General features: G+C 44.1%; 1 protein-coding gene across 3 annotated transcripts in view; it reads left to right on the top strand.

The window, feature by feature from the left end:
• The window catches only part of JMY (junction mediating and regulatory protein, p53 cofactor), a 132,557-nt gene that overhangs the window by 18,730 nt on the left and 85,995 nt on the right, over positions 1-27,832 (top strand). For 2 of the 3 annotated variants that reach the window (XM_048849375.2, XM_048849377.2), the window contains exon 2: positions 15,582-15,755. The exons of the other annotated variant lie outside the window; for it this stretch is intronic. In XM_048849375.2, the coding sequence (XP_048705332.1) occupies positions 15,582-15,755 (174 nt within the window). The remainder of the gene's footprint in view (positions 1-15,581; positions 15,756-27,832) is intronic. 3 annotated transcript variants of the gene reach the window in all.

Below are 27,832 nucleotides of genomic sequence, written 5' to 3'. Positions count from 1 at the left end.
GAGAAGGTCTAAATGACATGGTGTTAAACGCTGGTGGCCACATCTACACTAGGACTGTCAGTAAAATAGCTTACACGAATGTTGGCCGTGGTGGACATTTTTTTGCAATCAAAATCCTACCATAGAGAAGACCAACATTTGTTTCTCCCCACATTCTGTTCATTCTTCTTTCCTTTGTCCTGTGCTGTTCCTTTGTCTGTTGTGTTGTCTTCACAGTGAAACTTACTGAAATTTAAGGGTTTTTTTGCAGTTCATGGCATAGGCAAACGCTGTCTGTGCTATAAAATAGAACTCTGACTGAAGTTGTGTTTCAGCAACAGGTTTCCCCTGAATGGATATTGAAAAATGGTACTAGTGTCATCTTGGCAGTATTGTTTGTTACCATTTCAAAAAGCATAACTGAAATTGTTTGTTACCATTTCAGAAAGCATATTTTCCAAAATGGTACTGAAAAATGTCTTCTCCGCTCAACATGAGCATTTAACCAGGTTCTAGTACTGATTCCGGGGGCCTTCTGCTGACAACCGTTGTTGACCGCCTTAATCAGAATTTAATCAGAATTTCCTGGGGTTTTAAACTTTTTTTTTTTTTAATAATTGCAGCATCCCTGTAAATGGTTTTATCCCTAAATTGATGATCTCTGCTCTTAATTTTTTGGCCTGGGATAGATATATAAGGTGCAATTGAAATGTTTTATTACCACTCATTTGGGATGACTTGTAGGTCATTGCTACAAGTCATCCTAAATGAATGCCAACAACATCTTTTGTGCCGTACCACTCAATGCTGTACCAACTGCATTCTATCCCTTTTGGCTTTAAAAAGTCACATACTACTGTTCACTACTGCTAGAAACAAATGCCTTGTAATAGTGAAAAGGCAGGTTTTCCAGTCTTTCAGAGATGTAGTATTTGATTCTAGCTCTGATGCATTACAAGACTGGACCTTAAGTGTAACACTGGTCAAGTACTAATTGACATTTGACACTTCAGGCCACTGCAATTTCTGTAAAATTCCATACTTTATGGAATGGATGTGGCATTGTGGCTTGCTTTTTTTTTTTTTTTAAGTTGGTGTGGGTGTATGGTGGTTAGACACTGTTCTGGAATGTTGCAGTAGTCCTGGCAGAAATAGATTCGTGGGACTGATGCAGTTGAGGTGATTAAAAGCAATTTATCACACACCTCTTATCTCATTGTTCAGTGTGGATATCACCCCTGCCCCGGGTTTATTTTTCCATAACATTCCCTCCCCCGCAACACCAAATAAGCAAAATCATGACCCTTGAAACTCTCCAAGTTTATTCTGTGGCACTTCATTCCTTTGGTACTAATTTAAATTGCTGCTATCAAGAAAGCTGTACTCTACAGAAGTGATTGCAAGATTGCTAATTATATGGAACTTGACTGTTTTGAGTGGGAGGAAAAATGTTGTGTGCAATATGGGACTTCCACAATTCCATGCACAAGTTTAGCCTTTTATTAATAATAATAGTTTCTAAATTTTGTCTTCTCTGAATGTTCATATGTAGATCATGTACTGTTTGGTTTATTTTTAATTCATAGAATCATAGGGTTAGAAGGGACCAAAAATGTCATGTAATCTAATAATTGGTTATTTGTGATATAACAATAGTTGCTGATAACTAAGAAGATTTCAGTTGGGAAACTTTTTCATAAATCTTTTAAAATTGGGTCACACTACTTTCTTCTTAGGGTAGTTATTTCATATTTCCTCTGTTTGAATATGGTGTTGTGGAACCTTGGAACCATATAGGAAAGCTGTGACCATTTTGGGGTGGGCACACAAGGTCCCGCTTGTAGCGCTAAGCATTTGATGCTCAAGGCTTTAAAGTAGATGTGGTCCCTGTAACCAGCTTGGTTTCTCCTTCTCCATGGCTTTCAGAAGAGGAAACTCAGCTGTGCCCTGAGTCTGGCTTTGCCATACCCTTCTTGCCTTGCCCCCCCCCCCCCCCAACTCTGTCTTAATTTAGTTTTAATAGATTTTTTTCTATCCCAGAGTTAAGGAAAATCTTATCAGTGTGGTGATGTGCATCTAGGGTTGCAGAGCAATTATGGTTTGGGGCTAGTATTGTGGCTCCCATGAACTAACTGAAAAGTGGTGGAAGAGGTGCATTTCTTACCTTTCTGTTTTCTGAAAATCAGACGCCCAAATCTAATTTCTGATCTGTCTAACTAACTTCTGGACTTGTGTTTGTTGGGCCAGGCCTACATGCCCGGGACCTGCAAACAACAGACTTCATGTTGTCTTAATAAAAAAAGTCCTTGAGAGTGAAGTCCTTGGATGCACCTGAGGACAGAGGCCTTACTGTATATTTATCTGTAAATACAATTAAGTTTTGGCACTTGAGAATAGTATTGTCTTTTTTTTCCCCCTTGGCTTACATGAGATATCCTACACATAATGTCTTTAGGCCAGGAGTTAACATGCTTTATGTTACAGCATAGATTCCCCAATACTGAACTACTTCCGTCTCTCAAATTCCTGGTCTTTTGGGACTTTTAGACCTGATTCTTGCAGGGCAAGTTCTTCTGGATTTATAAGGATCTGAGTAGAAAAGAGTCCTTTGCCAAACCCTTAGGATAAGATGTTACCTAGAAATTTTTTTGGTTCAAAGTGACTGTCTCCACTGATCATTGTTAAAAAACGTATTCATTAGTGACTTTATTTTTGTTGGCTTGTTTTCCAACTTTCCAAATGGAAGAATAGGAGATCTTGGATACTCTGTTTACGTTGAAATAGAGTGTACTCTTCCATCCCCTCTGTTTTTCTCATCAGAATACATAGTATTAATACATCCCAACACAAATAAATACCTGATCTGTCTTCATTGCGTTAGTAATAGAAAAAGTATGTGACTGTTCCCAAACAAGGACTAGTTATATGAGTGACCTGCATAACCTGTTTAGGGCTTCACCTTTCTGAGTAATGTGCTCAAACCAAGCAAATGGCAGGTTTTTATTGGTCCTTGTATGGTATGATAGTGTTAGTCAAGATTGGGACAGCTGCGTTATGAGGTGAGTTATGCAGGTTAGCCAATTACCATCTTAAAACAAAAATACTTGTACTATGCTGTCATGGATTTGCTTATTGGCCTTCAGAGAAGAAATTTGAGGTACATATTTTATTTATAAAAGATGCTTGGTTTTAACCTGACATTTTTTGCATTGCCTGTAAATTGCTGTAGTGACTGTAAATTATGATTGGAGTTAGCAACTTAACTAAATAGAATAATTAACTGTGAACCCCGTCTGGGGGCATGTTTTTGTGGTTTACTGCATCACAGTAGTATTTTTAATAGTAAATATTCTACTCTTTCAGCTTCTGTAGCCTCCTTGTCCAGCAGTTCATTTTTTCCTTCTATACTGTCTGCGGTGATTTGGCTATTACTGTATTTGTACTGTGATAGAGCGTAGGACTGAGCCCCCATCAATGACCAACGCCACATTATGCTAGGCAGTGTACATACACATAATGAAAAGCACTGTTCTTACCTCAAAAGCTGTCAGTCTTTAAGTATAAGACACCACAAAAGGTGAATACAACAGACACACAGAGATCATTTTTATAAGTTTTTAAAGGGTATAATTTCTGAGGCTTGTACAGCTGGACTCATGTATATGCCTTTTTAAAGGCAAAGGGTTAGAATTCAGTGCCAGTTTATTTTTTTAAAAAGCTCTCAAACATTTTTAAAACACTTTTTACAGTGTGTGGCAGAGTCAGTCAAAATTAGATACTAGCCAGCCCATTAGGCATTGATCTTTCAAACCAGCGGCTCAGAGTTGTCAAAATTTTTGTAGGCATCACAGCAAAGGAGGGATTTGAAGGAGAGTTCAGTGGCTTTGGGTGTTTACAAGGAACTTATGCCATGTATATAGGGCTGCATGGGAGAAAGCATGAATGCATGTGTGCATGGAAAAACTTTGCTTGCTACTTAGTATTTTCATTTATTTTTCGTAGTTTTAGTTATTCTAAATATTTGATAACGCTCCCAATTATTTGAATTATATTTTTGTTTTTTTTTATTTTAATCAACTCATTCTTTGTACTAAACAGCATCTCATAAATACTAACCCCTGCCATATTGCTGTTCAAAGGCCAGGTGAAACAAGTGGACCCTGCAGCATACTCTAAAAGCTGACAAATCTGAGGTATTTTGGACCAGGGTAGGAAGGGTATTCTAGAGTGTCCTGGCCCTTATGGAGAATACCCTGCAAGTCCCATCCCCGATTTCATGTCCGTGTCTTTGCTGATTGCAACGGTGGCAGTGTATCATGAGGAAAGAGACAGTTTCTCAGGTAGGCTGGTTTCAGGCTCTATTGGCCTTGTAGGTAAAAAACATCACCTTATAAAACCTGTCTGGAAGCTCCTAGGTAATAGTGCAGGTTCCATAGCACACGTATCATGTGCTAAGACTCACCATTTATCATGTGGATGGCCACCTTCTGCACCGACCTAGAGCTTCCAAATCAATTAAAGATGTATCCCACTGTAGAATATCTTGCAGTTGTCCAACCAGTTAGGCCACTGGTGTATTGAGACTACAGCCTGTCATGCTGAACAGTATTGTCTCATTGCTTCCTTGTACTCCTCTGTCTGACTCCGTCTTGTGTCTTGTAAATGTATTAGACTGTAGGCTCTTTGGAGCAGGAAATGTCTTTTGTGCAGGACCTGCCACTATGAGGTCCTGGTCCTTGACTGGGGCTCCTCGGTGCTATAGTAATTCAAAATAATAACCTTAAAGTTACAAACGCATCAGGGCCGGATTAACCCAGGGGCTTTAGGGGCTGCAGCCCAGTGCCTCAGGCTAAGGGCCCCTCCCTGCAAAAATAAATCCATAATTATATACAATTCAGTGGTCACCAACCTGTCGATCGCAATTGACTGGTCAATTCTAGAGCCTCTGCCAATCCATTGTGATCTCCAGACCATTAAAAGTCCAGCGGCACAGCAGGGCTCAGGCAGGCTGCCTGCATGCCATGGCCCCACGCCACTCCTGGTAGCGGCCAGCTGCTGGCATATCTCTGCGGTCACCAGAAGCAGCTCCGCCTGCTGGGGTGGGAGGCAGCTCCGCGCGCTTCCCTCCCGCCCCCAGCACCGTCCCCGCAGCACTGGGGGCGGTGCTTGTGGACATGGGCAGCACATGGAGACACGCTGTCCTCCTCCCCCCAGGAGCGTGCAGAGACATGCCAGCAGCTGGCCACTTTCGGGAGCAGCATGGGGCTATGGCAGGCAGGCAGCCTGCCTGAGCCCTGCTGTGCTGCTGGCCGGGAGCCACCTGTGGTAAGCGCCTCCTGGCTAGAGCCTGCACTTCACACCCCCTTCTGCGCCCCAACCCCCTGACCCAGGTCAGAATTCCCTCGTGCACCCAAACTTCCTCCCAGAGCCTGAACCCCTCACCCTCTCCTGCACCCCAACACTCTTACCCAACCTGGAGCCCCCTCCTGCACCCAAACTCCCTCCCAGAAAGAAACTAATATAACAGCTGTTCTAAGGTAAGAAGTAGGCTATTTTGAATTAACTTACATTTCAGTCTTAAAACATGTAGAATATAGTTAACTACAGGACAGCTTTGTTAATTAAAAGTCAAGTTTAGTATATCATTAATAGCCTCAATGCCATAATTGTGATCATTTTGTTTTAAATTAGGAAAAAGACTTGTATACAGGGCCCCCACAAAGTCTAATAGCCCCAGGCCCACAGGACAGTTAATCCGGCCCTGAAAGGCATGGATGTTGATAGCAGAATCCCTATCTCCAAGTCTGGTGAGGCTTATGTAGTAAGAGTTTTTTGACCATCCCTGCTACTTCATCTTCTAAATGCAGTAGTTGATGGCCAGAATAGGGGACCCTGTGTGTGACGAAGGCAAAAGTAGTTTACCAGTAATCTTGATTCCATATAATTGAAGACTACTATTCTGGCCAAACCTATTCTGTACTGGCTGTGTGTGTGGCTTCTGTTGTTGTTGTTTTTCGGGGGGGCAGGAGGGTGGATTAATGGGATGTCTTTTGGTGGGTGCAGAGGGTGAGGGAATACAAATAACTTTAAACATTAGAACATGCATACAGTTTCCAATCAAATTTTAATTGCTGCTAATATTGTATCTGAGGTTTATGTACCATTGGCTTTGGAAATGATCTCTGGGGCTTGTGTGTTCAGTCGTCCTGCTGATCTACAAGGACTTGGCAACAAAAGGAGAGAACTCTTTGAAGCTGCCACTGTTTGGAGAAAAGGGTAGGAGTATCTAGCAGTTGCTTTAGTTTGAGTAGTGCACTCCTGCTTTTGTAAGTTTAAAATGATAGATAAAGCTAGGCAGTAGTTCAATATGCCTCCGTAATGAAAAAAAAACCTTTAAAATAACATCAGGGATTCTTCCTTCTTGAGAGGCAAATCCAAAATGATAGGCAGGATTATGAAGTTTCCGAGGACATTGCATTCACTCATATGGCACCACAGTACTCTTAAAGTGTTTGTGTTTTAAATAACAAGCATATATGAAATCATAAGTGACCTAAAGAGTTGTGTTTGTAACACTTTAGCATCTTAAGTAAAACATCTAAATCTATGTGGTAATGAAGACAATAACATTCAATATAGTGTAAAACAAAGGAGCAACGCTAAAGGCCCTGATCCAATATTCATGGAAAGCCTCCTTCTGACTTCCGTGGTTTTGGATCCGGCCCAAGATTAAGAACAGCACATACATGTTTGCACAGACCTCTGTAATTCAGTGCAGTGCTTTTAAAGCTTTAATGGCAAAGCATTTGATTTTTTTAAATTAAAGATGGAAATAATCTGCTATATTTTCAAATGCATGGACTGTTCAGTTGAAGGCTTGGGTTTTTCTGCCAGACAGACCCTATCTGCATAAGAGTTACCCAAGATGGAGATTCATTTAGTTGTGAACAGTGTAACACAATGTAACATCTGTAAAATCTATCCTTTGAATACTGCATTTATTTTTAAGAGTCAACATCACTCAGGCCTGTAAATTCAGAGGTTACTCTTCCCCTTGCCACTTACTTCAATTAAAACAAATTTATGAATGGTTGCAAATTTTATACAGAAGTTAGGCTATTCACACACTGCAGTAAATGGACAGCTAAAGTAACACTGATTTGCTTGTGTACAGTTAATTACAGGTGTTAGGGGGAAAATATATCAACATTGTGTGACACATTTTATGTTAACCCTCTTACAGCTGTGCACTTTTTATGCATTAAGTTTATTTTGGCAGTCACCGAACTCTTCCAAGGCCTACGTCTTATAGAAAAGTACTTATTGAATTTTATGTGCATACATAGTTTTTCTTCTTGATAGTGCCTGTGGGAAACTTTCAACATGTACAGTTAAACTGTCTGGTAGACTGTTTTCTATTGGTATTTAGAGGGTCTAAGTGGCCTTATACTATAAATGGATTCAGACATTAAAGAGAGACTGTGGGCTTGTCTACACTGGGAATTTTTGTCGTCAAAACTGCGATAGCGTACACACTGCAACACACGCTTTTTTTGGAAAAAACCCTAGTTTTGGTGACAAGAAACTTCCACCCCTGTGAGAGACTTTTGTCTTTCCCCTCCCTTTATTGTCGACAAACAGCCAGTATAGGCACCACAGAGTTATTTTATTTTTATTTTTATTGGCCTCCAGAAAGTGTCTCACAGTTCCCCTGCTGCTGCTCTGGTCAGTGGTTTGAACTCTGCTGCCCTGCAGCCAACCCGCCACTCCCCCTTGCAAGCCCCGGGACTTTTAAATCTCATTTCCTGTTTGCTGGCTTTGGAGAGGAGCTTCCCAGGTGAGCATGGCTGGCTATCGCCCCAAACGCGCTCCTACTTGGGCCACCGTTGAGTTGTTGGATCTGATCAGTATATGGGGAAGGGAGTCTGTTCAGTCGCAGCTGCGAGTGACCCGTAGGCATCGGAACACATTGGCAAATTTCTCAAGGCTTGTGTGGAAAGGGCTATGATCGGGACACGCAGCAGTGCAGAGCGAAGATAAAGGAGCTGAGGCAGGCATACCATAAGGCCCGGGAGGCAAACAATCGCACTGGTGGTGCACCTAAGACCTGCTGCTTCTATAACGAGCTGAATGCTATCCTTGGTGGTGACCCCACCTCCATCGCCGATTGCCCTGAGGATTCTTTGCAGGCTGCTGAAAGAGGGGGTAACCCTGAGGCTGAAATTGTGGATGAAGAAGTCGAGCTAGAAAGAGGTGGGGTCGCCCGGTGGGGCATGCAGCCAGGAACTTTTCTCCACTCCAGAAGTGCTCAGTGGGGAGCAGGAAGCAGATGAGACTCCGAGTAAGTTGCTGTGGCTTGGGTAGGGAATCAGAAAGTGGGAGGCAGGTTAGTGTGTAGCTGATCTGCATGGCCAAGCATGGTGTCGATGGACATCGAGACCTGCAGGGAATCCTCTAGAGAGAGGTACTTGTTAATCCTCTGCCGCAGATTCCAAGGGATTGTAGCCTTGTTAGGTCCCCCATTGTAGGAAACTGTACCATGCCATCCAGCAATCACTGGAGCTGGGACCAAAGCGGCACATAGCTGAGCTGCATATAGACCGGGATGAAAGCCTCAAGCATTCAAAAGCTGAGTCCGGGTTTCCCTAGTCACCCTCATCCGCTAGATGTCAGCCAGCAGGTTGGCCACCTGTGAAAAATAGTGGGATAATTTTAGAATGAGTTCCCTGAAAAGCTGCCCTGCAAGCTGAGACCTTTTTGTCTGTATGCACAACCGTCTTCCCCCCACTCCTGGAACTCACCATGATTGGGATGCTTGTGGGGGTGTGTGCCTGCCTAGAGTCTCAGAGAGGAAGTGATTTCTATTAGCAAAAGGCCCTTTTAGTAAAATGTTTCAATCATTTGCTGGAATGTAACAATCCCTCTCCTGTTCATCAAAGACCTTGAGGAACACACCACGCACCCCTGCCAACCGGCTGCGACAATAGGAAAAAATCCTAGGTGCAGCAAAGAGGAGATGTTCTGCGAGATGCTGTAGCGTGACGAGAGACAGAGCAGGACACGGAAAGAGTGTTGAGAAGCTGAAAGGTAGGAGAGGAAAGAGAGTGCTGCTTTTGCTAGGCAAGCGACAGAGAGGATGCTAAAAGTTATGGAGGATCAGACAGAGAGGCTCAAGTCCCTGATATAGCTGCAGACTGAGCAGATCCAAGTTCAAGTGCCTCTGCAGCAGATGCACAGTTCTTTGCCAACCATATCCCCCTCTATGCCCACACATTCCTTTTCACTCCACAGCACTCCTGAGTTTCCCCATCACTCCACCCCCCTCACAGCTTTTGCAATGATAGCTGGAGCTACACACACTTTTGAGGTTTTACCCCTTTTAATAATAAATAAGGCTAAGGTATTTAATGGTACAGCGTTTTTATTCAGTGTTCTACAAAAGCGTACAGCAATCAATTCACTCTCGGACACAGGCTTCTAAAGCATTGTGTTGCACGGATCTTGGGCCCCAACATTGTACATGGATGCAACAGGGAAGCAACTCCAAAGCAGGTTTGTTAGTGCCCCTCCCCCCCATTGTCAAAGTGGTTCCTCAAAGCCTCTCTGATGTTAATAGCAGCCCTCTGGGCTCCTCTGACAGTCCTAGCATCTGGCTGTTCAAACTGTGCAGCCAAGTGCTCTGCCTCAGTGCTGTACACCTGAGCAAACATTTGACCCTTAGATTCACACAGATTATGCAAAGTGCAGCATGTGGCTATGACAACGGGAATATTATCCTTGATAAGGTCTAGCCTGCCTTTAAACACCTCCAGCGAACTTTCAGACGTCCAAAGGCACGTTCGACTACCATGTGGCACCTGCTCAGCCTGTTGTTAAAATGCTCCTTGCTGATGTCCAGGTGCCCTGTGTAAGGTTTCACGAGCCAGGGCTGTAAGGGGTAAGCGGGGTCTCCCAGGATTACTATGGGCATTTCCACATCCCCCACTGTGAACTTGTGGTCTGGAAAGAAAGCCCCTGCCTGCAGCTTTCTGTACAGGCCACTGTTCCTGAAGATGCATGTGTCATGCACCTTTCCAGACCAGCCTGCATTGATGTCCATGAAACGCCCCCGGTGATCCACAAGCACCTGCAACACCATGGAGAAATATCCCTTCCTATTGATGTATTCTGAGGCAAGATGGTCTGGCACTAAAATTAGAATTTGTGTGCCATCAATAGGCCCGCCACAGTTAGGGAAACCCATCTCTGCAAAGCCATCCACTCTGTCATTCACATTTCCCAGAGTCACGGGCATATGCAGCAGGATGCAATTTATTGCCCTGCACTTGGAGTAATACAGCCCCAACAGTGGACTTTCCTACTCCAAATTGATTTGCAACTGACCGGTAGCAGTCTGGATTCGTCAGCTTCCACACACCAATTGCAACACCCTTCTCTACTGGATGGGCAGCTCTCAACCTGGTGTCCTTGTGCTGCAGGTCAGGGGCCAGCTCAGCACATAGCTCCATGAAGGTTGCTTTACTCATCCTAAAGTTCTGTACTCACTGGTTGTCATCCCACACCTGCATGACAATGCAATCTCCCCAATCAGCTCTTGTTTCCCTAGCCCAAAAGCGATGCTCTACCGTATTCAGCTGCTCTACGAATGCACAAAGCACTGATACGTTGCTGCCGTCCATATCACACTCGGGTGACTGCGATTCAGGCTCTGCTAACTTTGCGAGTAACTCTGTGAGTAACTGTGCTGCCATGCACCATGTCCTCACGACAGCTAACAGCGCATAGGAGAGAAGTGCGGGATCCACCCTCTCACTGCAGATGCTGGCACGCACTACAAAAGAATGACAATTGGAAAAACGGCACGAAAGAAAGCCAGCGACCTTTGGAGGGGTGGGACACAAAGAGGTGCATGATGGTACATTTTGCATATCCCAGAATGTGCTGCATTCTGTTTCCGCATTCCCACAACATCTAGCGACGGATGGTGTTGCCAGGTACTGTGGGATACGTACCCACAGTCCATTGCTCTTGCTGTCGACAAAGGTGCCCTGAATGTGGACACGATCTGTCAACAGAGGGAGCAAATATAGACACACTTCGGTAACTTTGCTTTTGTCGATTTTTCCCTTGTTGACATTAGTTTAATTGATAAAACTTCCCAGTGTAGACAAGCCTTGTAAATGGGAATGAAGGTAAGGTTTAGTTCTTCTTTGAGTGGTTGTCTACACATATTCAATTCTTGGTGTGCATGCACCTCATACACGAGACTATTCTTTTTGGTCAGCAGTGTCCATTGATCAGCCTGCGTCCTAGATGCCTCATGTCCCTCTACCCTAGACTACAGAGGGGGGAGCAGGCAACCTTCCCTTAGTTCAGAGGCAGGCAAACTTTTCGGCCTGAGGGCTGCATCAGGTTTCTGAAATTGTATGGAGGGCCGGTTAGGGGAGGCTGTGCCTACCTAAAGAGCCAGGCATGACCCTGGTTCTCCCCGCCCCACCCTCCCCCCCCGTTTCTTGCCCCCTAACGGCCCCCCGGGACTCCTGCCCCATCCACCACCCCCCGCTCTCGGTCCCCTGACTGTCCCTGGACCCCCTGCCACCCCATCTGAACCCCCTTCTTCTTCCTGACTGCCCCCCCTGGAACCACTGCCCCATCCTACCACCCCTTCTCCCTGACCGCCCCTGGACTCCTCACCCCTGACTGCCCCCCCTTTAAGACCGGACCCCTGCCCCATCCACCCACCTGTCCCCTGGACGACCCCTGCCCCCATTCAACCCCCCTGTTGACCACCCCGACCCCTGTCCACGCCCCTGACCATCCCCTGAACTCCCCTGCCCTATTTTCAACCCGCTCCCTGCCCCCTTACTGTGTTGCCTGGAGCACCGGTGGCTGACAGCACGGCTGCACCAGGACAGGCAGCTGTGCAACACAGAGCACCGGGTCAGACCGGGCTCTGCAGCCTCACTGCCCAGAGCATAGCGCCAACGGCTCAGCGAGGTGAGGCTGTGGGGGGGCGGGGACAGCACGGCAGGGGCTGGGGGCTAGCCTCCTGGGCCAGAAGCTCAGGGACCAGGTGTGACGATCCCGCAGGCCGGATGTGGCCCGCAGGCTGTAGTTTGCCCACCTCTGCCTTAGTTCCTTCTTACCACCTTTATAGAACCCCTGCAGTGTCTACTTTTCTCTTTGAAAATAGCTAGTGTTAGTTGTTAGGTCTTATAGACAATAAAGGTTTTGACATTGTGGTGTGTTGGGGTTTATTTTGGTTTAGATAAGTTTTTTTTGGTTAGGCTAGACATGACATCCCCTGTGCTCCCCACCTCTCTTCCATAGCTTCCTGCAGGGGTGCTACTAACATGACAGAAGCTAAATCTCTCTAGGATTTAAGACCTATCCCTCATGTGAAGCTTTGCTGGCTAATAACTGGCACTCCTGGTGCCTTCTCTGCTTAGGAGAGGGACATATCCCCAAGCAATGTTCCATATGTTGCTCCCTGTTTGGGGGACATCTAGACCGTTTCTAGCCTTTGTAGAGAGGGTTATGGATCAGTCAGTATTCTCACTGAGGTAGTCTAAATGGGGTCTGCAACTATATAAAAACATGGTACGAGTTAGTCAAGTCAGATCCATCTATCCACACTAGAGCTCATTCCACTAGAGATCAGGCAGCCTCTACTGCCTGTTTGAAGAGCGTCCCTGTTTCTGAAATCCATAGGGCAGCTATGTGGAGCTATGTTCACACCTTATAGGGTATTAGTCTTTGGTAGTGGCTTCCAGATTGGATGCCTGTTTTCATAAGGCTGTCCTGCAGTCATTGTTTAATTAGAACCCCTAGTATCCATCTCCAAGCAGAGACAACTGGTTCTTAGTCATCGAGTGGAATCCATAGGGACAATCACTTGAAGAAAGAACAGTTACTTACTTTACAGTAACTGTAGTTCTTCAAGATGTGCTATCCACACCGATTCCATGACCTCTCCCCTTCTCTGCTTCTACGAGTTCTGTTTCTGTGCGATTCTATATTGGTGAAGGAACTAAGGATTGTTTGGCCTGAAGCATCCTTTATGACCTTGAGTGGCTGGGTTTAAGGGGATCTAGGGTGCAGGTGCAGCCCCAACAAACACTGCAAGCCAAAGAGAATCTGATCTCATGCTTGTGGAGTGCATGCGCACTAAGAGTGGAATCCACATGGACATCACATCTCTAAGAATGACCATTACTGTAAGGTAAGTAATCCTTCATCATGGATTTTCGAGATACTTTATTTTATGCTATCGTTTTTTTCCATTTATGGGTTTATATAGTAATATAAGCACTCTAACTTTGATTTCATATACAGCTATTATATACGTACCTATACTTTCAGCATTCAAAAAGAAAAGACAAATTTAAAGTTCTATAAATTTGAGTCTCAGCCCTTCACTTAGCATTTATCCACCAAAACTTCCTTCTGCAGGATTACTGTGTGCTTCCCAGAATATCACAGAGCACTTAGATATGCCTTGAAATAATAATAAACTACAGTATAGAATAATTAGTAAAAGTTACATTCATGCTGTTGAGTTCTTGATGTAAGACTGCTTATGATTCTTCCAGAAACAATGAAAGAATTAAAGTTACTCTTATTTCCTTCCTGTGGGATTGACATTCTAGAATCTTAAAAGGTGGAGACATTTAAAGTAGTGCCCAGCATAAGTACAACAAGAAATAAGGCTGCTTTCTTTAGTTCTCTGACAGAGGGAAGATTGCTGTGCCAAGACTATGGGAGGACTTTTTAAAAAAGTGGCAGGCAATAGAAAATTTGGGGCAAGTTAGAGGTGAAAGAATGGCATTGGCAGAACTGAGGAAATGAGTAAAGAATGAGACGGAAAGGAGTTGAGGGAGGGGGTGGCTTTTCTTTAGCGACTACACTGTCAGGAATGTCCATGCTGTTGGAGTTAAGACGTCACTTACTGGATCAGAGACACGGTAACAGTTCCTGACACCACAACTTGGTTTAAGGTATACTTGGCATGCTTGTAGTTTGGGGGTTTCATTTTAAAACTATAAAAAAAAAAACTAGAAGATATGACTTAGTTTAAGGGGAAGTTAAAATAATTTTGTATGTATGGGTCAGAAAAAATGTAATGTGTGATATAAGCAGAGTATAAGCTTTTGAAGCAGTAACACAAAAATGAGCTTTGATTTTTTTTCTGTGGCTGATAATAAGGCTAATAGGATAATCTGCTTTTTGTGTAGATACTTGGAGACATCCCAGGTAAAGGGTAGGGGAATTGGTGTGGTTGGTTGGTTGGTTTGTTTTTGTTTATTTATTTATTTATTTATTTTAATCATTAGCTTTAGCTAATCAGTAAGTGGCTTTCTAGATATGGGCAAATGAGTTAAGTTGTATGGCCTGACCTGCCAAGGCATGTACACGAAATGGTCTCAAAGCAGGCATATGAGATAAAAATTTAACGTAACAAATTTGTGAAAGTTTCTGTTTTATCTGACTGACTAGGATTATGTACAGACAGTATTTTAAGAGAAGATTGTACAAGTGGTCACTTTCTTGAGGAAACAGTTTTAGGTTGATTTAGGCCTCAAATTTAGGACTTGTACAAAGTTTACAATACATCCACAACTTTTTTTAATTCTAATGAAAACTGTTTGGGGACACCTTGGATTTTATTTCACCTTCCTCTGCAGCATGGAAGTGTAGGTCACTTGCCAGGATCTTCTGGGTATCTCTCAATCATTTCCCTGTCACTGAGGGGGAGTTGGGTGTTTGTGTATCTTGGTTCCCCCTGTTCTTTGCATATAGTAGTCTCATCTCCAATGGGCAGCAATACTTTGGTCTCATTTCAGTTGGGTTTAGCATGTGTATGCTGGGTGGTGCGGGTGGCCTGTGATACACAGGTGTTTGGACTAGATGAGCTAGTGGTCCCTTCTGGCCTTAAACTCTTAAGACATTGTTTGCTTCATTTGTAACCTAGATAATAAAACGTGCTAAAGCACATGAACCAGAAAGTAAAATGGACTAGAAATGTAGGCCACTGTCCTGCAAGCTGCGCCACACAGGCAAACCCTTTCACCTGTGTGGAACTGCAGTGACTTCATCAGGGCTCTTTGGGCCCCTGAGGTCCCCATATGTGGAGCAGCTCGAAAGGCCAGGACTTAGATTGTAAGTCCTTTGTGATAATGCACTTGTCTTGTGTTTTCTGTGATGCATCTCTCATCTTTGTGGTATTAAAAAATAACAACTAGAAAAATCAAAACCTGACCTCTCTCTTTTTTTTTTTTTTGTCTAAATGGAGTGAAATGCAATAAGTAAATGGCATAACTGGTGAAAAGTAAATCAGACTTCATCCTCCTAGCTCCACTTATGGCTATGTCTCCAGTGCCATTGTGTTTCAGGAAACTCTTGGAAAGCAGTGATAACCTCAACTCTGGATGTTCAGTAATCAAAGGGCTGTTCAGACTTGACTGGCTTAGTTCCTTCCTTAGTATGGTAAGCTGTGCCATGGAACTTTTCATGTCTAAGTGGATTTTTTTGGGAGGAGTCGGGGGGATCAAATTTGTTAGCAGGAAATTTTGAAGTAATATTTCTTTTCTCTTTTTATATAGCTGTTGGAAAAACACAAGAATACAGAAAGCATGGTAGAGCTGCTTGAACTGTATCAAATGGAAGATGAAGCCTACAGTAGTCTTGCTGAAGCTACCACAGAACTGTACCAATATCTACTACAGCCATTCCGAGATATGAGGGAACTTGCAATGCTCAGAAGACAGCAGATCAAGGTACAAACGTTTATCAAGAGATAAGCTATGATTTCTATTTGTATATAAAATAGCAGTGTAGGTTGACACCAAGCCTGTTACACCTGAATGTGGAATTTCATGTTTTAAAATCTGTTGTTGCTTGAGAACCTTCTGTCTGTATTAAAATATCTTTAGAGCAGTACATTTCTAGGTCTCCACTTCTTTCCCTCCCCCCACAACTTCTCCCACATCCACACATACTTATTACCTTTCAAGGTATTCCTACAAGCAGTAAAGAGAGGATGGGTAGGGAAAGATTTTTTTTTCTCATTTGGGGGAGTGCTAAAACACTACAGTGAGTAGAGTCATAAAAAGTACCTAGACAGATCATTTTTTCCCTTGCAACCTGCACTGCAAGCTTTTCAACTAAACAGTACCAGTTTCTTCCTTTATGCTCAATCAGAATTGTGAGTACATTGAAGAGTAAGCTGTTGTTGTCTTAAGCCTGTACCTAATGCATGCAGCTAGTCATCATTTTGTTTAATTTTATGTGCTTGTGACCATTTTAATTCCACGTTTAAGTTCTTATTTAGTATGTGACGTTTACTGTGTTATGGCTTACTGGAAGTATTGACTAATGTGTAAAAAAGCTAAATGTGCTTTCTAAAATCTGTTACTGTTTAATTATTTAGTGAGATTATTTTGGAGAGTGACGACCCCCCTCCCCTCCCAGTGACTACTGGATTGGAGAACTTGGGTGGTACATAGTTGAGTCTAATGAGGTGAATGTATGTATGTTAAGATCTTTTCCTAATTTGGAAAACTTTGAGTATGCAAGTTGGTCAGCTGGACTTGTGAGAGGGAAAGATGCCATCTCTTGTTTTACTTTCATTGGTGGAAAGAAAGCAGTACTTGTATCTGTGATGACAGATTGTGTTCATCTTGGTAGCTAGAGTAGAAGACTTGGTTTATAAATTAAACTTGTTGGCAACAAAGTTATTTATACTAACTCTCACAGCATATGGAGTTCTAGAAGGCTTAGAAGTGGAATAAAACTCCACTGGGTTGCTATAGCTTCTTGGAGCTCCTTCTCAGGCTCAGTAGAACACTCAACATCTGAATGCCAATAGGAGCTGTGGGCACACAGTACGAGTACTACAGCAGTTTGTCTAAAGAAAATGGATGAAAGAGGAAAACTAATAAAGTAAGCTTGCATGAAACCCAGCTTCTGCAGTCAAGCATGCCTACAGAATAGTTTTAAATAAATGTTAAAGTTTAAAACAATTTAAAAATCATATTTTTATCAGGATATCAGGTGTAACTACAGGTGGTACAGCTAGTGACACTGGCAATTATGGTTGCCCCACACTGTCCATTAAAAGACCCTGTTTTCAGTTGCTTATAGCTTTTTAAATTTAAACTGTTCAGGCTGAATCCTTCTGTGTTGGGAGTTCTGCCTTGAGCTAAATTTATTTTAAAAAAAGTTTCAGATAAAACAGTTGAGCTCTTTCAGGGAATGAGACTAGGAAAAAAATGTTTTGCCTTTAATCTTTCAGATTTTGCATTGGGAAAATCTAGTGCCCCAATGCTTTGGAGCAAGGGGTTGAAATTTGGCTGGGAGGTTGCCCTAGTGTCAGGGATGTAAATTTTTCTGTTGGTGTGAAACTCTGGTGACATTTTAAGCCTTGGGAAAAATATTATTTCACACATGCTCAGTAGAAACTTTAGAGTTGTGCAGCTCAATTCTTTAGTGATTCCGTCTGCACTGGTCATGCTCCGTCTCTTCACAGCACCTATCTGGAATTGCTGGTGCATGTACCATCTCCACAGAGTGACTGAGCAAATTCTGCAGAGACTGAGCACGATTTTTCCTGCAACTGCTCATCCCACCAGAAAGTGAGAACAGACATTTGCATGGCACTTCTGTAGCCGGCATTGCAAGGTATTTACATGACAGATAAGCTGAATATTTCTATGCTGTCCCTTCATGCCATGGCCACATTCCAGAGGACATGCTTCCATGCTGAGGACGCTTGTTTAAAAAAAAAAAATGCGTTAACTAAATTTGTGACTGAACTCCTTGGGGGAGAATTGTATGTCCCCTGTTCTGTTTTACCTGCATTCTGCCATATATTTCATGTTATAGCAGTTTTGGATGATGACCCAGCACATGTTCATTTTAAAAACACTTTCACTGCAGATTTGACAAAACACAAAGAAGGTACCAGTGTGAGATTTCTAAAGGTAGCTACAGCATTCGACCCAAGATTTAAGAATCTGAAGTGCCTTCCAAAATTTGAGAGGGACGAGGTGTGGAGCATGCTTTCAGAAGTTTTAAATGAGCAACACTCCGATGCAGAAACTACAGAACCCAAACCACCAAAAAGAAAATCAACCTTCTGTTTGTGGCATCTGACTCGGATAATGAAAATGAACATGTGTCAGTCCGCACTGCTTTGGATTGTTATCGAGCAGAGCCCATCATCAGCATGGACGCATATCCCCTGGAATGGTGGTTGAAACCTGAAGGGACATACGAATCTTTAGCGCATCTGGCATGTAAATGTCTTGCGACACCAGTTACAAAAGTGCCATGCAGATGCCTGCTCTCATTTTCTGGTGACGTAAATAAGAAGAGGGCAGCATATCTCCTGTAAATGAAAACAAACTTATTTGTCTTAGCAATTGGCTGAACACGAAATAGGACTGAGTGGACTTGTAGACTCTAAAGTTTTACATTGTTTTGTTTTTGAGTGCAGTTATATAACAAAAAAATAAAATCTACATTTGTAAGTTGCCCTTTCACGACAGAGTTTGCACTACGGTACTATTTCTTTTATTTATAATGTACACTTTGATTTCAATTACAACACAGAATACAATATATATGAAAATGTAGAAAAACATCCAAAATATTTAATAAATTTGAATTGGTAGTCTATTGTTTAGTAATGCAATTAAAACCGCAATTAATTACAATTTTTTTTAGTTGCAATTAATTTTTTTGAGTTAATCGTGTGAGTTAACTGTGATTAATTGACTGCCCTACTTTTTATATTCTTTTCTTTACCCGAAGGATCCTAAAATGCTTTACAAATGTAAATTTAGAGTTCATAAGCTTTTTGGGATGAAGGGATCTGCTGAGCTGGGATTTGAATGAAGAGAAGGTGGTGATATAAAGGACTGAGGCAATGAGGAATATAGGAAGATACAGCAAAACTCTGTTTATCTGATCTAATTGGGATGGGGCCAGATGGGATAATCAGAAATCCAGATAAACCAGAGAATGGGAAAGTGCAATGCTGCAGTGCCATCTAGCGGCCACAGGAGAGATCGCCCTCAGTGTGCTGATAGTCTGGTTAACACACAGAGCTGGTTAATGGAGGGTCAGATAAACGGGGTTCTGCTGTATATAGAAAAAGGCACATTAAGTGAGAAGGAACATACAGAGAGGGGCACATTGTGTGACCAGGATAGAGTGAAGGGGCAAGGGAGGGATGAAAGGTGTTGGGCAGAGTTTGTGTTTGAAATAAAATTGTGCAGGGTATTGAGGACAAGGAAAAGTGACTTAAGCGTTAGGGAAAGATAAGGGGAAGCCAGAAAAGGGACAAAAGTTTTTGTTATGGTATTACAGGAATTTTGCAATCCAGAGTTTATCTGAATTTCTTGACTGAATGGAGTAAGTTGCTTTTATGCTTCTGTTGCTGCTATTTCTTCCACAGCAGCAGTGAGAAACTTACATGATGCTAGTCAGGGGCTTTTGCTATGGCAGTATCTGCAGAGGCTGCTCCCCTACTGCTGCTGTGGGGCACTATGGTATGGGGTAGACTATGAAATGTTTGTCAAGTCTTGCTCCAAATTAATTACTTTTAATAAAAGGTCATATGTACCTGCTCTTTGTGACAGCTTTATTGATGAACTGTACTACGGTAATATACAATCACACTATTGTATGACCTTGTGCAAATCTTGTGTACATCATGCTTAATTCTGATTTTTGTTAACTCACATGAACTCTGCATGGAATATTGGAAATCAAAATTTGTCCTCCCGGAAGGTGGTGTTGACAGATACTGTGCAGCAATTGCTTATTCAGTTCAAACTCACTTTGCACCAAAGACCATTTTCATCAGTTTAATTGTCTTCCCTTTATTAGGGCATATTGTTTGAAATCTTTCTTTAATAATTGGTGATTTAGAACAGATTCACAAGTGTAGATTACCAAGCAGCGGTCTTACATTCAAGAGACGGAAGAACAAACAATCTTATTCTTACACGCTCTATAAGAAACTGGCTGACCTTTACTGTAGTAAGTTGCTTGTGTATAAAACATTCCGGACAAAATTTGGACCGGGTATAAGCAGGTGAAACTCTTAAGTGGATATAGTTTTATCTCCTTATTCCATTTGGCCACAGGTAGTTGAATACTTGCTCTTCAGCCTATTGGCTGCTTTTGCTCATCTTTCCAGTTGTCTAATGCTATAAGTACCTGGTTCTTATGCTTTCTTGATGACCTATGCAAAAGTAAGCTCTCAAAATGGAATCCCAATTATTTGGGTTTTTTAATTGCCAGCCTTATTGGAATAAAATGTTGAAATGTTCTCTCTTATCTGTCTCAAGTATGTGTTCAAAATTGTGTGTATATGTATACGTCGAAATAAAACCTGTATGGGCAATGTAAACTGATGCTATTTAAATATTAACCCAGTCATTTTCATCTACAAAAGGCCCGTAGAGCATCATAAAGCACTCTGTCATCTTTAAACCCTTCCCTCCCCGTTTTCAAGATTCCGAATGACTAACAACTTATGTATAGAATTAAGTTGAAATACATTTTAAAGATGAAGTGAAAATTTTATCTGCTAATGCCTGAGTTTAGGATTCTGGGTTTTTCACGCAACAGTCAATGAAATTATAGTCATCCTGAGCAGCAGTTCTAGTGATTTGTCTTTTCCAGGAAAAATGCAGAACTCTGAAGTAGGACCATGGAAGGTAAATAAGGGTTGAACTGATGTTAACAGCTTCAACTTCCTGTGTGTTTATTTAGTTTCCCTATGTATTAAGGATTTTGAGGTCTTAATGTTTAAATGTGAGGGGGAGGAAAAAACAGGTCCATTAAAGGTTTGTAATAAACACTACATTATTTTATAGGCCTGTGAGGGTGGAGTAACATTATAATACCTAGGTTTCTTTGTCAGTACCTTTACAGTATATTTGTGTGTACTATTTAAATAATATATTTATGTAATTAAAGATGATATCAGATAGCAAATTAAGTCTGTGCAGGCAACCGTAAATCTTGAACTTCCTAATGTTTAAGTGTTTAGCTTTCTAGCCTAAATAACATTCTCTTAACGAAGGGTTTTTTAATGAAGTTTCCTAGATTTCCTGAAGGCAGGAAAAAGTACACAATAGAACTTGTTTTTACAACTGTAACAACCCCTTATCATGCATCAACTTCAGGATTTGAACCCTGAACCTTCAGCGTTGACTTCTACCACTCAAGCTACAGGACAAACTGTTAGTTAGTAGTAAGAGAAGTCTGTCATCCCATAGTGGGGGAATGGGCTGTCAGGCACTATGTTCTAGGCTAGGGCTAAGGAATGGTTGGCAGGAAGATCTGATCTGTCTCTTGATCCTTCCCCCAATGCCTGGTGAGTTGAGTGGAGTTTCTGCTCCAGTGGGGGCAATGGGCTGCTGGATTCTGTAGTTGGTTGTGGGAAACTTGACTACACATGCTCTTGGATGTTGGGAGAAGCTCCAGCTGCATATGTTACCATGAGAGGGAGTGAGGGAATGAGCTGTTAGGGCTAGGTGGAGAGTTTGCAAGAACAGGGGAAGAGTGTTTATGGGGGCAGGGAGCCTAGCCTGGTTCCCTGAATGAAGCTGGCCTTGGGGCACTGGGGTGATGTGCTGGGTTTTGGGGCAGGGGAACTAGCTGAATTCTTCTTCAAGTAGATGCAGATGTGTATGCCAAGTAGGTATGTGCATGCCCTGTGTGCTGGAGCTGGAGACTTTTGCTTAACAGTACCCATAGAGGGATGGTGCTCATGCCTGTAGCCCCTCATCTGGCTATATGAGGCAGTGCCGCCCTGATCCCCCTCAGTTCCTTCTCATCACCTATTGGCTGGAGTTGGAGTTCTGTGTGGTTTATCTTAGCATAGTTTTTTACTGTATATAGTTAATAGGTAGCTAGTTAGTAGCGTTATTTTAAAAATTATAGGATGTAGTATAGTGGTAGTGTTCCCCGGTGATGCCCTCACAGAGTTCAAGAATTGCCCTTTGTGTGGAGTGGCGATTCCTAACTGTGACCCCCCACATGTGGTGCTTGCTCTGTCTCAGCGAAGCCCACCTTAAGGAGCGCTGTTTGATCTGCAGATGATTCAAGAAGAGGACTCAGGTTGTGCAAGACTTTTGCTTTAAGTATTACCTGCTTGACCCAGGCCATGAGGCCTCACCCAGTACCGAAGCTCTCCTTGGATTGCATATCACCCTCCAGCTTGGAAGGCGCTGCTGCCTCCTATTCTGGGTCAGGGACCTCTCAGAAGAGGTGCAGGAGTTGTTTTCTCTCCTCAGCACCAAAGAAGAGATCATATAAGACCAATTAGGAGTCCTGCAGGTCGTGAAGCAACTCCCGCTTTCTCTAAGAAGAGCGCAGCCTGGCATGGTGCCAGCTCTGATGCGTGGGGTGGTGCGCGCGCCTCCCTCAGCATAGGTTGGGGATGGCAGACACCCTGTATTGTCGACCTCTGGTTCTGGTCACTGGGCATCTGTTGAGTCCGGTACCGATGGGAACAATGCCGGTACCGACGGTGTCAGTGGTGTCAGCGTATCAAGCGGTGGTGGACCTACTCTGCCTTTTGGTCCCATCCTCACCGCTGGTCTAAGACTTTGCAAGGCTGGCACCCGCAGTGGCTCCCCTGTTGGAGTGTGCTGCTGAAATCTTGTCACCACACCACAAAGTACCCCTACAAGGGTTGATATGAGCAGAGTACTAGGGACAGTACAGTGTTCTTTGGTACTGGGCCCTCCTTCGGCACTAACACAATCATTGCCACAGAGTCATTGCCGTGGAGTCTGTCGCTGCCCTCAACCTTGAGGCACACAGGCACTCCGGTACCATTGTTTGCACTGGGACTGACCTTGCTAGCGGCACTGACCTTTTTAGTACCATTGTTTCTGACTATGCCGGTGGCACCGATTCTGACCTCGTTCTGGGCTATGGATAAGTAGGATCGTCTGTTGGCTCCTTCTGAAGTCGCCCCTCTGATGTTTCCTAGATCCCAGGACTCCTATGCTTCAGAGTTGGGCTCCTTATCCTCTCGCTCCACTTCACCTGAGAGAATCTGGAGGTCACCAGTGGACCAATACAGCTACCAAGGTTGGCTTGTGCCATGAGGTCAGGATGAAGGCCCCTGGCCCAGCACCTACTGGCTACCAATACCTTACACGTACTAATTGCCCTTTGGGCCCAGTGGGAATCCCCTCACTCCTGGAGGTCTTGCTTGTCATCAAATTCAAGAATGAGATCCTCTGCTAGTGCGGCATTGGTGGCTGCAGACCAGCTTCAAGTCCAGATGCCTGCAGTTCCCCCTTCCTGTGGAGCCACCAGTGTTTCCTCATGTGGAGCAGGATCTCCCTGTAGTCCTTGTCCTCATCCCTGAATGATGTGGTGTTGCCCGGTTCGTACTCCCCTTTCATCCCAGAGGACCTCAGGGCATACCAGGACCTGTTATGTTTAGTGGCCTCGTCCCTAGGTGTTCAGGAGGAGTTTTTTTGGGAGAATACCCATACACTTGTGGATATTCTCCAAACCTCTGACCCTGGGAGAGTGGCCCTCCGTTAATGAGGTGCTCCTTGAGCCTATGAGGGCTCTTTGGGTTACACTGGCCTCGATACCTCTGGTGGCCAAGTGCTTGGAGAAGCACTATTTTGTGCCAGTACAGGGATTCAAAGGGTTTTATTTCCATCGGGCCCCAAACTCCCTGGTGGTCATGGCAGTGAACGACAGGGGTCAGCAGGGCAGAGTGAAGTCCTCCCTCAAGGATAGAGACTTGAAACACCTAGATCATCTTCTTGGCAGGAAGATATCCACCTAATCATCACTGCAGATGAGGATCACGAACTAACAAGCCCTGCTGGCCAAATACTGCCTTCCTCAAGTGGTCAGCTATTGCCAAATTTGAGGAGCAGTTGTCCAAGGCTTCTTGAGATGAATTTTGGGTGTTTGTTCCTGCGGGCTGCTTGGTGACAAAAACATCTTTGCAATCCACTGTGGATTTGATGGACACTTTGGCCAGGACTATGGCCGTGGCAATTATAAGGAGGGCTTTCTGGCTCCAAAACTTGGGGATTGCACTGGATATCCAGCTAGCTATTGAGTACTTGCTGTTCGATGGCAGGACCTTGTTTTTGGAAAAGACTGATGGAACCTTGTGTTCCTTTAAGGATTCAAGGGCTACCATCAGATCTCTGGGGGTGTATACACTCTGTGTGAGTAGAAGCCATTACAGGGCACAGCAACAGCAGCCCTATAGGCTACATCACTTCTTTGTGCAGTCCTTCCTCCTTCTCCCCACTGAGATAATGAGACTACCCCAGGAAGAGATACAGGTCTCTCAAGAGGAAGCACTCGAGCTCTGGGCCCGGTTGCACTGCCCACCTTCTTTCGGTGCCTGCTAAGCACCCATTTTGATTCACTGATCTAGAGCACTGTTCCAGTTTTTTCCCCTCCTTTGTTGTCCCCCTGTTCCTTTGGAGACAGGCTGGCTCATTTTTATGATGCCTGGGTCTCAATGATGACGTCTGATGGCTGGGTTCTAGGTACTGTCAGATTTGGCTATGCCATCCAGTTCCTCTCAATGCCTCCTCCCCACCCTTCTCCCAGTCCTCCTTCAGGACCCCTCTCAGAAGATACTGTTCTTCTAGCATTGGGAGCAATGGAGGAGGTTCCACAAGAACACCACAGTCACAGGTTCTACTCCTGTTTTTTCCTGATGTCGTCGAAATCCAAGGGTGGGATGAGACCCACCCTCGAACTCTGTGGACTCAACAAATTCATCTAATATGTGAGTTCAGCATGGTCACTCTTTCTGTTATCCTCCCTACTTTGTCTAAGAGTGACTGACTGGTTCATGGCTGGTCTCCAGGCACCAGGGGTGCTCAACTCCTGCTCCGCCCCAAGCCCCCCATGCTTCATCTCCATCCTGTCTCTTCCTGCCCAGTTCCGCCCTCTCCCCTGAGTGTGCCCCATCTCCACTCTCCTCCTCCCTCCCAGTGCCTCCGGCAAGCAGCGGAACAGCTGATTCACAGTGGGTGGGCAGCGCTGAGAGGGAGCAAGAGGAATTGATCAGTGGGGCTGCCAGCGGGTGGGAGGCTGCCGGTGAGTGCTCAGCATCCACTAATTTTTTTCCCTGGGTGCTCCAGGAGTGGAGCACCAATAGAGTCGGCACCTATGACTGGATTCACTGCTCTGGACCTTCATGTGGCCATTCTGCCAAGTCACAGGAAGTATCTTCGCTTTGTGGTAGGAGTCTGCCACTTTGAGTACACGATTCTCCCATCCGGCCTCTCTCCTGCTTCCTGCTTCACCAGATGTATGGCAGTGGTCATGACCTACCTCAAGAGGAAGGGGATCCATATCTTCCCTACCCCGACAACTGGTTTCTGAAGGGCAGCTCTAGGGAGGAGGTTCTCACCCATGTTGAAACCACACTATGATCACTTGACCGTTTGGGACTTGTTCTAAACACCGTGATGTTGACCTTGGCCCCCACTCAGCAAATAGAGTTCATTGGGACCCTGTTAGATTCCACAAAATTGAGGGCGTTCCTGCCGACTGACCACTTCCAGGCGCCTCTCAGCAGTTAGGAACATATCTGATGAGAGCACAGGCAATGTCAGTGGCATTCCTCAATGATATTTCCATATTGGATGTTTGTAGGTTGGCCACATGGTCGCCTGTGCATACATTTATGGACCATTTTCGATCACCGCTTCTTTTGGAATGGATGCTAATGTGGGAAGAGCAGTCCTGCAGTCTTTGCTCAGGTAGACTCCCAGTCCTGCCTCTGAATGGGGGTACTGCTTGCTAGTAACCAGCTTGGAATACATGTCTACATCTGCTAGAAGAAGAAACAATGGTTATGTCAGGGTTCCCTCCCCACTCCGAACTCTAGGGTACAAATGTGGGGACCCGTATGAAAGACCCCCTAAGCTTATCTCTACCAGCTTAGGTTAAAAACTTCCCCAAGGCACAAGCCACCACCAACTGAGTTAGACAAAGATTTCGGAAAAGGACCACTTGGAGTTCCTGTTTCCCAAAAATATCCCCCCAAGCCCCTGGGGAGGCTTGAGAGTAAACAAGGTGAGCACAGACCAGACTCTTGGGTTTTTGGGACACTGAAAACCCCAATCAGATTCTTAAAAGCAGAACTTTTATTATAAAGGGGAAAAAAAGTAAAATAAACACCTCTGTAAAATCAGGATGGAAGATAATTTTACAGGGTAATAGGATTTAAAACACAGACGATTCACCTCTAGGCAAAACTTTAAAATTACAAAAAAACAGGAATAAACCTTCCTCTTAGCATAGGGAAAATTCACAAGCTAAAACAAAAGATACTGTAACGCATTTCCTTGCTATTACTTACTATTTCTATACTTTTAGATGTATCATTCAGTAGGAGCTGGATTACTTGCTTGGTCTCTCTCTTTCTCTCCGGAGACAAACAAAAACCTAAGTCTCTTGTTTACAAAAACAAAGTATCTTCTTTCCCCATTGGTCCTTCTGGTCACTTGCCAACTAGGTTAATGGAACTGATTAACCCTTTACAGGTAAAGGAGGGATTTTATGCCTTAGCTTTATGTTTATGACAGGTTACTTACTGTAACTGTGGTTCTTCAATATATAATGCAGACGTATTCCATGACCCACCCTCCGTCCCCTCTGCATCAGAGGCTTTCCCTGGACGTTTGTTGTGAGGGAACTGAGGGAGGTCAGTGTAGCACCACCTCAAAAAACCAGGAGAGGGGCTCTAGGCATGAGGTGTGAGCACTGCCTTTGTATGGGTACTGCTAGACAAAAGTCTCCAGCTCTTGAGCACACACACACCTACCTGAAATACATGTCTGTATCACATCTTGAAGAACCACAGGCACAGTAAGTAACCCTTTCCTTCTCTCATTCTCCCCACCCTCTCCCTAGTGCTACAGCTTCTCTGGCGATGTCCAGGAGCTCCCAGATCAGTTGTGGGCTGTTTTGTTCTTTTCCCCCCATGTTAAAATAAAATCTTCCAATTGTCTCATTTAGAAGCTGTTAGCACCTCTATGGTTTGGTGTATGGACTTGAAATTGGGCAGGGAGTTGACCTGGTGTTAGAAATGTGCTTTTGCCTAAGTTATGAGCCTTTGAAAAATCTTGATTTACACCTGCTGAGTGAAGACTTAGTGTGACAGCCACATGCTGTAAGGAGCCTGCCTGCACTGAGTATGCTCCTGAAGAAGGTTGCAGGGGCTGCTCCCAGCAGAATGGAGAAGCATTTGCAGGGGAGACACTCTCTCTCCTATGCTCTCGTTGTTCCCCTTGCTGTTGTCCAGGCAGCGTGGAGGAAGAGGAGGAAACATCTTGACTGGAAAGCAGAGGGGTGAGAAGTGTTGGTGGCAGAAGGAATGTGCAGACGTGAGATGGTGAGAAGTAGCAGAGGGTGTGTGTGACGTTCCCCTCTGGTGTTATCTGGACTGGTGATCTGCTAGATCACTCCAATCCTTGACTCTGGGAGCCAGCCTTACCCTGCTCTGCTGTGAGAACCCCCATTCCTGGGCTGTTCACGCACAGCCTCTGGCATGTAAGCTGCTCCCAGCTACTTGAAACCGAATGACACTAGCCAATATCTCTGGTCCCAGACATAACCCTAGGAACTTCCATCTTGCAGTGTCCAGTTATGCCTGCTGGACGCTGGAAGCTTATAGGAATTTGTCAATTTAACAAAGAAATTGATATGTACGAGGCTTGTTATCCTAAGGGGAGCCTCTGACATGCTTCAAACCAAATGCATTGCTTCAGGTAGAATAAACAAACAGATATATTGACTATAAAGATAGATTTTAAGTGATTAT

This window comes from Caretta caretta, chromosome 5 (genome assembly GCF_965140235.1).
Source record: "Caretta caretta isolate rCarCar2 chromosome 5, rCarCar1.hap1, whole genome shotgun sequence".
Classification (NCBI taxonomy): Eukaryota; Metazoa; Chordata; order Testudines; family Cheloniidae; genus Caretta; species Caretta caretta.
Note: the sequence above shows the minus strand (reverse complement) of the source record. Positions and strands in the feature narration are given on the sequence as shown.